The 13,930-nt window shown below is 40.3% G+C and overlaps 1 protein-coding gene across 2 annotated transcripts in view; it reads right to left on the bottom strand.

Annotated features, from left to right (window-relative positions):
* LRRC49 (leucine rich repeat containing 49) overlaps positions 1-13,930 on the bottom strand; it is a 159,016-nt gene that overhangs the window by 98,554 nt on the left and 46,532 nt on the right. For both annotated transcript variants that reach the window (XM_089652471.1, XM_089652472.1), the window contains exons 8-9: positions 13,389-13,532; positions 928-989 (exon numbers count right to left, since the gene is read on the bottom strand). In XM_089652471.1, the coding sequence (XP_089508597.1) occupies positions 928-989; positions 13,389-13,532 (206 nt within the window). The remainder of the gene's footprint in view (positions 1-927; positions 990-13,388; positions 13,533-13,930) is intronic.

The raw sequence follows: 13,930 nt of genomic DNA, 5'->3' as shown, positions 1-13,930 counted from the left end.
GGAAAAATGAAATGGAAAGCAGAGGCTAATTTATAATAACATTATAAATACCACATATTGCACCAAAGTTTTTATTTAATACAGAAATATGAACAGAACAGTTACCCAACTGAAGAAATTAAAAAAAAAATCCCTTGTTCTATTCTTAACTTTTTAAAGTTTATATATTAGCTACAGTTGACAACTTTGCATTTTGCATTCATAAATTTAATTTGAAAAACTTTACACAAGAATAAGGATTTCTGTTTTGAAGCACCTGATTGTGATTTTTGAAATTATATTTGGCTCAGCTGAAAATAACTGTCACTTTAATAAAAAAAAGGCTTCTTATCCAGGTGTTTTAGCTTTGTGAATTGCTCCTGTACAATCTACATTACTAAAAAAAATACATTGCTAAGCTCAGTTTATATAGTTTACAAGTATGCCCTGTTCTTAATGTGCAGCATAATGTGCCTGCTGCAGCAAACCACTTAAGTGACCTGCAGCAAAAATAAATAAATAAATAAACGTCCAGGGCCTACAGGAAGATAACAGAATGCAGTTTTACATAAAACATACTGCAGACAACTGACTGACATCATACATTCCTCAGAACACAAAGACAACCATGTGACCATCTAACACTTATGGACAGTGGATCAAGAATATCAGACACGAAACTACGGCGGCAGGAGTTTCCTCGCTCCTATGTTCTCCAACTCTGAGCTGCAGTTGGTCTGTAGATAGGAGGGTGTGGCAGCTGCTTGATATGCTAAAGTAGACCTATCATTCACATGTTACTGAAGATCTTCTACCAAGCTGCAAGGACATTGTGCCCCTGTTGTTACAAATGCATCACATTATACAGCACAGAAGACAGGACTAGCAGCATCCAAATGAATATACAACGTAGTTTATCTTAAAACTGAAAATACAGCGCGTCCTTACCTTGATATATTGTTAAAGCTGAGATAAAGGAGCTGGAGGCTGGGCAAAGTATCCACATCTCTCTAGAAGGAAGCAGAGATTCACTACATCAGTGAGATTACGTGACGTAGAGCAGGAACATCTGCTCAGCTGATACAGTACACTCTGCTAATTGCTGTGGTCCTGATGCAGCATTGATTATTGTGGAGCGTATGGGGATAACTGGGAGTGTTTCTGTGCAGGAAGCCGTTCTGCAGAAGCAGCTGCACATACAAGGTGATCAGCAGTGGGAGGGGTGGGGGAAGAGCGATGGAGGGAGAGAAGTCATTGCTTTCAGTAGCCAACATGCACAATCAGCATTTTAACCGCATAGTGGCGAGGCTGCTGATCATCCGCAGAGCAGAAACAAGACGGTGCTCTGAGAATCCAACAAAACAAAGCCTCGGCCAATTTCAATGGGAGGTCATGGATAATGACATCTGGCTAGAAAAAATACAATTACAACCATTGCTTACAGATTGCCATTGCTAAATTTAATTTGAACATTTGCAGTATGCAGAACCATTCAATATTTCATGCTGTGTGTCACCATCATGTGAATAATTTAACGCACAGACTCACCAATCACTTTTTGCAACTGACAGTGTATTGCTGGCCATTTGGAAACATGTAGAAATCAAATACAATTTTATAATATAAAAAAATACATAATTTAAAGATCTTTAGTAATGTCCTAACCTGTAAATTCACAGTATAGAAAATGTTGCACTATTCACACTTTTAAAGAGTACCTGCACTTTTGTTGAGAAAAAAAAGAAGTACTGCCTACAGGGTGATCTATGCACACTGAAACAATTTTAACAAACTTTGTTGAAGATTCCTACCCATTTCTGCTCTGAAGGAATAGCTCTTTGGATTATGTGCAGAGTGAATGTGAATGACTTTTTCATTATTAATCAGCTGATGCACTTGTAGTGTTCTAATGAGGAAAGTTGCAGGGTTTGCATTCCTTTAGAAGTAATTGACCCTATGGGTGTATCTCATGAAAATTACATTTTAGTTGCAGAGGACGCTTAAAATCTGACTTGTATCTTAATGCAGACTTCTGGGAAAATCAGTAGGCCAATCACACAAGCATGAAATTACATAGCTTGGGAAATTCTATACTGTGTACAGAAGGCCTGTAGGTTGTCATAATACACTAAATTGTACAGAAGAATACAGTAGATGCACATAGGAATGTCATTTTAATGGCATTAAGGCCTGGTTCACACTAGTATGGGCCATGCGGCCCGCGTTTGCTCAGGCCCATTCATTTGAATGTGTCCCGCACAAAAAAAGATGCATGCACCTTTTCAGAAACGCATCCGTGGGTAAACCTGTGCAGTGGCGCCCGAAGCAGGTGCAGGGGGTGCGGTCCACAGCAGGTGATACCGACCGCACGGGGGTGACACCGGACCCGCTCCACAAAAAGGGAAGTTGTAAAGCAAGCCAACGATCCTGCGGGGATCGTCGGCATGCAACCTATACGGGGTGACACCAGACCCACTCCAAGAAAAGGTAAGTTGTAAAGAAAGCTGACGATCCCTGCAGGATGGATCGGATCTGTGGATTGAGCATAATGGATCGGAGTCCGATCCATTATGCTCAATCCACAGATCCGATCCATTCTGCAGGGATCGTCGGAGGGGGTGTCACCAAGTATTACCAACCCTAGGGACGCCTCTGAACCTGTGGTTTTCGCACCCATAATCAAGCTGCGGACTGAGGTGCATCAGGGTGCCATTCAGAATGAATGGCAGCCCTGTGTGTTTCACAAGAGCAGCACAATGTGGAGGCAGGTGCGGAAACATGTGCAATTCTTACATCTGCAACCAGCCTGCAGCGTGTGGCCTACTGTGAACCCAGTGTCAAGGGTAAGTCGATCTTTAGTGACATGCTACACTCTGCAGCAGCCCTTCCACCCCCCACCCCCACTGTGACAGCAAACAGGGATTCTTCTCCCCAAACCCTCTGTCACAATTTAAAATTGGAGTGTATCTGCCCACACTACATCATTCATTCACAGAAGTCTGTGAATGAGAAAACTATAAGTCCTATATCCACCACAGCAGACAAACTAGTAGTTTCAATGGACTGTGAGGGTGCTGATGAGCATGCTCACAGTCCATTCAGTCTTCCTGCAGCTCTGAAACAGACAGCCTGTACAGAGATATGGCCACAGGGCCGTAGGGAGGATGTGCAGGAGCATGACATTGCACCTGTGATCGCCTACGGGGGGGGGGAGGATATAAATGCACATATTTTACCTCCAAAAACATATGCATTTATTATTTTTTGAAAGAGGAACTTAGCTTTTAAATTAGAATATGGCTTGTGTAGCAATCGTATATACTATATATTTTTTTTATTTGTTATAATTTTCCTCCCATTAAAGTGGAGTTTTCCTTTTAAATAATAACAGGTTTTTACCAACAGCCCTTCTCCACCATGTATACTGTTTTTAAAATATCTAATGTAAAAATTTCTTTAAATCTTCCTCGGTACAGTCACGTGATTACTATGTTCCGGCTCTGCTGTGTCAGTGAGCGCCTGCTGCAGTTGATGGGAGAGAGCGCAGACAATGGAGGAACAATGGAAGCTGGTGAGTAATGTCACAGGTCTGTGAATTCAGCCCCACCATCGAGCCGCTCCTTTGCACAGAGCACCCGGAGCTTAGTGATCACATCGAAAAGATTTTTTTTAAAAATTGTATTTACACGGAGCTATTTTACAAACCATATGCAGCATGTGTATGAGTTGGGAGAAAGAAAGGGGCAATATTTTAAACCTTGGTTACATTAGCACTTTAATTATAATATACCTATAGCCAGTGGGGTTTTTTTTTTTGTTCTGGATAGGGTAAGAAAGGACTACAATTACTTTTTTTTCTCTGTCCCATTGGGTAAATCTCCTTTCACTTCATGGAGACACAACAGGAAGTGAGCTGAAGTCGCTTCAAAATCAGGGGATTTCCCTTGTTAGACAATTGTCGCTGTAAAAGTTATCCCACCTCCTGTTCCAGTGACAACTCTTAACATTTTTTGTTTTTTATCACTTTATGCCACAGTGACAATGGTAACCAGGACCAACATAGAGACAGGCTCTCAACATCAAGAGCATAGACAGCAATAAAAACATTTAGGCTCTGTTCACACTTGTGTGACTTGTCATGGAACTTTGGGCACATATAGCCACAAGACAAGTCGCAGCCCATGGTTTTCCATAGCACCCGTTTGGATCTACACGACCTAAAGCTGCAGCAACTTTGACAAAGTTCCTGCACTACTTTATTGCGACTTGAGTGCCAGAGAGTGTAAAGTTTCTCCAAAGTCGAACTCCAAAGTGGCACTGGAAATTGCGTGACTTTGCAGACATACAAATGTGAATGGAGCCTAAAAAAGGTTTTTGTCCCCTATACGAAAAAAATCTAGCTATAGATACACTTTGAACACCCAGTGGAGATTATTTGTCCCTGGGCTGGAATTTCACCCAAAAAGACCCTAGTGTATGTGTGTGCATGTGTTTGTATGACCATGTTAGAGACATTAGACTGTAAACTCTTTTGGAGCAGAAAGTATGTGAATCAGAACCTGAATGGCTCAAGATTCTTAAAGATGTGTAAATTACATTTGTATAGTGTATTTAAAGCAAATTTTCTTTTGAATTTAGATTTAACTACATGACCAGGTCTTCTTTTCTTCTATAATGACACACTGCAACAGGTCTACATAAATCCATTAAAATAATCATCACACGACTTTACAATAAATGGGTTACATCTATGAGCAAACATAGTTTTATTCTTTTCTTTTAACACATACAATAAAATATGTTCTCTACCTCCAGGCATATAGTATGTGATTGATTTCTTCTGTCATTTGTGCTGAAAACTTTCAAAATGTGTTGAATTAGAGGAACAAGCAAAGTGGAGGTACTAAATCAAATCAATGCGTAAAAAATTTGAACTTTCTGCCAAATAACATGCAACGTTACAGTTTGAAGACAGATCTGTGCTTGATGTTGGCAATTCAATGTAAGTCTGAATAAAGAAGAGATCTCACAGTATATGTTGAAACAGTATGCAAAAAAGCATCTAGATGCAAATCCCAAGCGCAAGAAGGAAACTCCCACTAACCTCAATAGTGTCTACTGTGCAGCCTAGATGCCTTGTATGTATGACATTGATTAATGCATTCTCAAGTACCAAAATGAGCCCTACTGCAATGTATAGCACCCCAAAAACCTTGCTACTCCCTAATGGAACTCCTTAATGGAATGTAAAAAGGATTTTGCAGAACTTGATGTGTTCTTTGTCAACATGACTAGCTATGTAGCTCTTGATAAATTCATATTTTAATTTTAGCAGGTTCAGATTGCCTCTGGGTACCAGGATTTGGTGCTTTCTGAAGCATGCCCAGGCACAAGCAGCCAACCAGTTCTTCTGCCTCACATAGACCCCATTCGCACAGGGGTTCCATTTTTCATCCATCTGTTGATGGATGAAAAACGGACATCAATGCATCTCTATGGAAAAAACGGATAATCATCTGTTTACATCCATTTACATCTGCATCCATCAACATCCGTTTTAGGAATGGATCAAAGCCTTACCTTTCTTCCGTTAAAAAACAGAACAGACAAAAAAAGGATGTAAACGGACAGTCAGTTTTTACATAAGTTTTTGTATAAGTAGTGGATGTAAAAAAACCGATGTAAAAACCAATGTAAAAACTGAAAAACTGATTTTTGGAAACTTTCTTTGAAAGAAAACGTGACTGAACTGATGAAACAAACAGAACCCCCATGTGAAAGGATCTAATAGCCGGCCATACACTAAGATTTTGTTGGGCCGTATGAGACAAATCTATCAATTTCCTCATGCAAGCTAAAGAAAAAAAAATAAATAAATAAAATCTCCCCTGCAGGCGATTGCAATCTGACAGCCAGCACCTCCGGCTGTCAGCATACACAAATAGTGACTGCATATGATTGGATTCAGGTGAGAATTTTCCTGCCCAGCTCCTTAAATTTTCAGACTGAAGGATGTTGAGCGTGTAGCTGCCAGGAGGAAACCGTCCAACATTTACCCCATATAAAGCCAGCTTAAGACCTTGCTATATCCTGCAGCTGTGACTACCAGACCACCGAGAGAAAAGAAACAGGTCAAAAGTAATTTCAGAGTTATTAGCACTACTTCAAGTTTAGGAGTAACAAGGGAGATTGTTAAATTTTCTGTATGTACATAGCTATGTGCACTTAAAGGAGACCTTAAAGTGTTACTAAACCCAGGACCCTGCATTCACTATATCTGGTCTCCCACAGTACACGGAAATTCTTTTAGTAACTATAAACTGCTAGATACCTTTTCTCATCAGCAGTTAGAGCAGTCTTGTGACTTCTATCAGTGTCCAGCAGAGCACTGGTCAAAGCTTGTAGGAGTTTTCATTCTGCTCTAGAAGGATGCAGAACCTCTGTCTGAACAGTGCTCATTGGCCCTGTGCTGATCACATGCACTCTACCAAGAAAAAAAAACAAAAACCTCTCTATATACACACCAAACTGAGCATGTGCAGAGTGTCTCCGCATGATATATGTCTAATCAGGAGATAAGAGGGGGACACTGGAAGAAGAGGAGGATCAGAGAAGTCAGGATCAAACAGCCTTTTTACACAGTGCAGAGGATTATTCCCTTGGGTTCCACAGTGAGTATAACAAGCATGCTTTACTGCATATACAGACTGATTTTACTGTTTTGGGTTTAGTAACACTTTAATGCAATAATAAACATGCAGCTCACCCTCCTTCTCCCCTCCCATCATCTAATATATGTGCAAAGTTTCATTTTTTGGGTACTTTTTTTGTGACAGTATCCCGCTCCTACTTCCTAATTCTTGCATAGGTGAGAATGATGTGTGCTTGGCTTCCCCCACCATCATGGGCACCATGATTCCTTCTTCTGGATGCTACTTCATTACTGTGTCCTGTAATGAAATAGTGTCCCTCAGGAGAAGCCACAAAGTACAGGACCCGGTATCCAACACACCCGGTATCCAACACACTCGGTATCCAACACACCCGGTATCCAACACACCCGGTATCCAACACACCCGGTATCCAACACACCCGGTATCCAACACACCCGGTATCCAACACACCCGGTATCCAACACACCCAAAAGTGTCAGATAGTAGCACTGGTCATTGCTTTTTAAGCAATATGCCTGATTTTAAAGTCTACCACAAGTCTCTATGCACGGGAAATATAAACTTTATGAAATTTCAAATCTGTTTCTACCAAATTCATTAAAATGGTTGTAAACCCTTACAAATATCCAGTGAAGTGACTGGCCTCAGGTGATACACAGAGATGAAACAAATCCTTCTACATAAGTTGTACATGTTTATCTACAGTAGTATGCTCCCTACATATATTCAAAGTGCAGAATTTACACAGGATCTCTCAGATCTGAAAAGCACTGGAATTGAGGAGACGAAGTTACACTCAGTGAGCTCTGAGATGGATTGGAGGGAAGGAACACACACCCTTCACACAGCACACAAGAACAGAGCTGAGGCTGTCAATCATAGGCTGAGCCCTTCCCTGTCACCAATTTTCTCTCGGTGTCAGGAAAATTTAACAGAAGTGACTTACGCAGATAGCATAGAGGAATAACGCAGCGGACAGAAATGACACTTAGTGCTCTGGATTGAGAAAAGCACACACTATAGAGGGATATGCTTTGTTCACATTTCAGGTCTGATGTTTACAACCACTTCAAAAAAGAAGGTGAGAGTGTAGTTCTCCACTAGGTAGCAATAAAAGCCTGACGCAAGTTCTACTTTTCTCCACTCTATCCATAATTAAACACTTTTCCATATTAACTGTAGTCCGCAGTTTTTAATGATGCGTTAATCTGGGGATGTCCCTTTTTTATATGTCAGTTAAGTGATAACAATATATATACACTGTACACACGCACAGAAAGTGACTTCACGCCTAATGTGATTGTAAAGGTTCTTTTTGTTAAAAAAATAAAACAAACATGTTATATTTTTCTGCTCTAGGCATTGGTTTTGCACAGAGCAGCCCCAATCCTCCTCTTCTGGGGTCCCCTTCTGACGCTCCTGGCTCTTCCTCTTCTCCATGTGCCACCATGGGAAGCCACTTCCTATGGTGGCACAGGTGCAGGCTCGATCTTGAGCAGTGCTGTGTGTGTGTATTGACTCACACAGTGTGGCTCAACCCCAACCCCCACTCCCTCGTTGCTGGATTTGAATGACAGCAGCAGGAGCCAATAAGCCGCTGCTCTCGCTGAGTCCAGTTAGGAGGGAGAGAGAAAGCAGTTCTGCTAAACAAAAGTGGAGTTACTCTTTAAGAAAAAGCTGCACTTTCAACTATGTCCTTGGAAGGCTTCCCTAATGGGAGTGTCTGTGTTGTTTATCAGCTGGTGCACTTACAGTGTTCTAATGAGGAAAGTTGTGGTGTTTGCATCTCTTTAGAAGTAACTAACCCTTGAGAAGTATCTTACTAAAAATAGAATTTCCTATTGCAGATGATATCTAAAATTTGACTTGCATCTTAGTGCAGACTTCTGGGAAAATCAGTGAGCCAATCACACAAGCAGAAATGAAGGCCTCCAGGTTGCCATATTGCATTGAAGTTTACAGAAAATTACAACACTGCAGACTGAAAATGAGTGGTAATTTTTAATAGCATTAGAACTATAGGCAAAACTTTTTATACAATTTTGGATAGAGTAAGGGAGGGTTATAACCCTTGTCAGGTTTTTCTTTTTGCCATCTGTGTCCCATTGGGGAGATTTACCTTTATTTCCTGCAGCATACCCAAAACAGGAAGTCAGAGGAAACCCCTACAAATTAAGGAAATCCATTGGGACCCCCAGATCACCAGAACTAATGGAAGATTTTTCCTATATTAATTTTCTGGGGACAACCCAAATTTAGGATATTTTTTCACTTTCACTTTCAATGATAATGATAAACAGGAAAAATAGAGAGGGTGAGCCTCCCTAACAGGGGCACAGACAGCAATAAAAAAGCTGACAGGTATTCTAATCCCTCTCTACTCTATCCAAAAAAAAAGAAAAGAAAATTTTGCCGTAAGTTGTTATATTTTAATTACAATATGGCATGGAGTGGAGTTTCCCTTTAAAGTTTGTTAAGAAACAAAAGTAGAAATTGAGCATGACCAGTCATTAAATTGCATGAAAATGAATAACAGGAACATTTTGGCTAACGAATGTCAAATAAATTGCTGAAAGACTGACTATGGTACTGCCAACAGCATTTTATTAGCAATTTGAAACTGCTAAATAGTCTGGTCACAGGATGGAAAATGACTGAGAAATACAGTAAAGAAAATAACAGCTATTACTTCATATTCAATATGTACAATTATTATAAATGTTTTAGAGGCGAGGTAACCTGTAGGAGAATCCTACCACCCTTCCCCAATGGTATTTCATGTGGTTGTAAAGCCAAAATGTATTAAAATAAAAATGAGGGTATACTTATCAGCTCTGTGCAATGCTATTGCACAGAGCAGTTCTTTACCCTCTCTTCTGGAGTCCCCCTCCAGTGCTGTCCACTTCTACTTCCTTCATGTGCCCCCATAGCAAGCTATGTGCTATAGAAGCACACATGCGGGCATGCTTTCTGTTCTGATCATGTGTACCTGGCACCCGAATAGCTGTGCATGTAGAAGTCATTTTGTTCACGTCACAAGTCTTCCATGCCATTTTGTGATAAGAAGGCATAGCTACAATGACTTTTCCCCCATCCTTCCTTCAGTTTATGCAAATACACAACTATAAACTAATGCCAGACTCCTGTTATCTGTCTGTTAACAGGACTAGCATAATTTAACCCCCAATACACATCTCAGAGCAAATAAAAGTGTCTGATTTAGCTGCTTCAGTAACTAAAAGAATTAACAGACATTCGATTATAAATACCTTAATTGGAACATACATATCTGTTTTTCTCAGTAGAAGCTATCATCATCCCACTATATTTCAAAATTTCTGAAATTATGACCGTATAGCCAGAATAAAGTCATATTCAACTTCATCAGGTATTGGGTAGCATTTTTACCAAACATCTATGCTAGGAGGTACCAGAGTGGATTAGGCCTCCACACCCCTCCTAGAAGAAATAGATATCCGAGACCGGTCATATCTATATCCATTTTGAAGCTAATTTTATGCTGGCTAATATAATGCAGGATAGCTGACTGTACCCTGTAGATATTTAGAGATATGAATACTTATAGAAAAGTGTATCTGGGACTTGATCATAAAAGTGGTGACATCCCAGCAACCACCCCTCAGACCCTTCATTGGTCAGATGGTCTCTGTGAACACCCCTTTGATACGACAAAAAAAGGGGAATGCTCTTGTTTTAACATCAAACCAAGGAGCACCTAACAGGACTTGTGAAAGCCACTTTACCGTTTTTGCCTATGCACTGGTCTTTGCTGAAACCAGGATTTGTAAGTATTCTTCATTTTCAACTCCTTTTTATTTCTCTGTTGCTTTATTGTTTCCTTGTAACACCCTTTTTCTGGAAATATTTTATTAGCACTATTTTGACCTTTTCATTATTAAACCCTATTTTGAAAAATGTTGAAATTCTCTCTAAGGTTTTTAATGCAAACTAAAAGATTCACTGTCTCTTGAAGTGTGCTACTGTAGTATAAATCTCTAAACATATCTGTCTGTGGTGACAGTGCATTTTACAGACATTTATTCTAAAATCATATTTATTATTGCAAATACTGTTTCCTCCTTCTCAGTAAAAAAAGGTGGTGGTGGCAGTTTAAAGAGATAATTGCTTAATTAACTAAACCCAATTTACAATCGCTCTTTAGTGTGTTTGCTCCAAGATTGTGGTCCTGCAAGCTGGAAAATCTTTGTGCAATGTGGGGCTGAGAGCGCTATTGTTACATAAATGACAGCGCGGTGTGAGACAGACCGGTCTTTTGTCACAAGTCGGTGAAGATGGCAGTGGTTGGACACCCACATTTGTCACACTCCTGAGCCAGCCTATGTACAGTTGCAAGAAAAAGTATGTGAACCCCTTGGGATTACATGGAGTTTTGCATGAATTGGGCATAAAATGTGCTCTGAACGGCATCTAAGTCACAACAATAGAAGAACACAGTCTGCTGAACATAATACTACACAAACATTGGATGTTGCCATGGTTTAATTGCACATAACATGTAAACATTCACAGTGCAGGGAGGAAAAAGTATGTGAAGCCCTAGCTTAATGACTTCTCCCAGAGCTAATTGGAGCCAGGAGTGAGCCAACTTTGACTCCAATCAGTGTGATGATATTGGATGTGTTGCTGACAGCTGTCCTGCCCTTAAAAAACACACACCTGTTTTGGGTTTACTGGTTTCAAGAAGCACTGTTGATGTGAACCATGCCTCGCAGAAAAGAGCTATCAGAAGACCTACGATCAAGAATTGCTGACTTGCATGAAGCTGGAAAGGGTTACAAAAGTATCTCCTTGAGCCTTGATGTTCATGTGTCCATGGTAAGACAGACTGTCTACAAATGGAGAAAGTTTAGCACTGTTGCTACTCTCCCTAGGCGTGGTCGTCCTGTAAAAATGACTGCAAGAGCACAGCGCAGAATGCTGCATGAGGTAAAGAAGAATCCCAGAGTGTCAGCTAAAGACCTACAGAAATCTCTGGCACATGCTAACATTTTTGTTGACACATCTACAATAAGGAAAACATGAAACAAGAATGGAGTACATGGGAGGACACCACGGAGGAAGCCATTGCTGTCCAAAAAGAAGATTGCAGCACGTTTGAAGTTTGCAAAAGAGCACCTGGATGTTCCACAGCACTACTGGCAGAATATACTGTGGACAGATGAAACCAAGATTGAGTTGTTTGGGAAGAACACACAACACTATGTGTGGAGAAAAAAAGGCCCAGCACACCAACATCAAAACCTCATCCCCACTGTGAAACATGGCGGAGGGAGCATCATGGTTTGGGGCTGCTTTGCTGCCTCAGGGCCTGGATGGATTGTTGTCATTGATGGGAAAATGAATTCCAGAGTTTATCAAGACATTTTGCAGGAAAACGTACGACCATCTGTCCGCCAACTGAAGCTCTGCAGAGGATGGGTGAGGCAACAGGACAATGACCCAAAGCATACAAGTAATTCAACAAAACAATGGCTGCAACAGCACAGAATACGCCTTCTGGAGTGGCCCAGTCAGAGTCCTGACCTCAACCCGATTGAAATGCTGTGGCATGACCTTAAGAGAGCGATTCACACCAGACATCCCAAGAATATTGCTACACTGAAACAGTTTTGTTAAAAGGAGTGGTCCAAAATGACTCCAGATCGCTGTGCAGGTCTGATCTGCAACTACAGGAAACGTTTGGTTGAGGTTATTGCTGCCAAAGGAGGGTCAACCAGTTATTAAGTCCAAAGGTTCACATACTTTTTCCTCCCTGCACTGTGAATGTTTACATGTTATGTGCAATTAAACCATGGCAACATCTAATGTTTGTGTAATATTATGTTCAGCAGACAGTGTTCTTCTATTGTTGTGACTTAGATGACGTTCAGAGCACATTTTATGCCCAATTCATGCAAAACTCCACGTAATCCCAAGGGGTTCACATACTTTTTCTTGCAACTGTACATCTATAGACACATATAGGGTGGCTCAGCCACATCCCCTCTTTATAGGATTTGACTGACAGCAGCAGGAGCCAATGGCTCCCATTGCTCTCAGAGTGCCTTGTGAAAGGAGGGAGTAAAAAGAGAAGAGATGTAGCTGGGCACAGTGTTGGATCGATAGAGGACTTAGGTAAGTGTTTGGGGGCATTTACCTTAATGTATTCCTTCATTAAAAAAAATTTTTTACGTTTAGAACCACTTTAAGCTGATGTTAACTGGTCACTCGTTCCCAGGAATTTAAGACCCCAATGTAGGAAGTCACTGACCATATGGAGTTTGCATGTTCTCCCTGTGCCTGCGTGGGTTTCTTCCAGGTACTCCGGTTCCCTCCCACACTCCAATGACATGCTGGTAGGTGAATTGGATCCTGTCTAAATTGGCCCTAGTATGTGTATGTATGAATGTGAGTTAGGGACCTTAGATTGTACGCCCCTTGAGGGTTAGGGACTGAAGTGAATGTACTATATATATATATATATATATATATATATATATATATATATATATATATATATATATATATATAAATAAAGCGCTGCGTAAAATTGAAGGCGTTATATATAAGTACCTGAAATAAATAAAATAAATTAAAATATAAAGGATGGCATTATGGATCAGTAATAACTTCAATTCTTGCCCTTCTGTGATAAGAACCTAAACACTAATGTAAAAATGTAGTATACAGTTTATAAATACATATGCCTCTTACCACAAGACTGATGTTATTATGTCTCAGGTTAAGTTCTGTCAGCAAGTCTAGACCGTTCAAGTTTTCCACTTCTGTTATCTGATTCCGAGCAAGGTTTAATACTCTTAACTCTCCCAGGTGGCCAATATTCTCAATTTTAGATATCTGTAAAGAAACAGAATATCATATAAATTAAATCAACTAAAAGAGACATAACACATCAATATTGCCATCTGCTGTCAAATCTGTGGTCTTGATTTATGAAACAGTAGAAGTAGTAGCGTACAATAAGATAAACTAGACAGTAACAGATCACTCAGCTAGACTGGGCAAATCAAAATTTTAAAGGGTCAATGTATCTAAAACTGCTATTTTAGTTAGGGGTTATTATTTCTTCTTAAATTAAAACCGCACCTTAACCATCACTTGGAAATCCAGAGGACAGGTCTACTTGTTTAGATACCAAACCCTCCCCATGGCCTCTGCAGCAGCTAATGTAGTGTAAGTTCATATCTAAAATTGTTTAAAAAACTTGCTCATGGCAGCACAGCCTATCCAGAGCA

The sequence above is a fragment of the Staurois parvus genome, unplaced genomic scaffold (assembly GCF_062004578.1).
Source record: "Staurois parvus isolate SC_StPar_1 unplaced genomic scaffold, SC_StPar_1.0 ptg000682l, whole genome shotgun sequence".
In the NCBI taxonomy this organism is placed as follows: domain Eukaryota; kingdom Metazoa; phylum Chordata; class Amphibia; order Anura; family Ranidae; genus Staurois; species Staurois parvus.
Note: the sequence above shows the minus strand (reverse complement) of the source record. Positions and strands in the feature narration are given on the sequence as shown.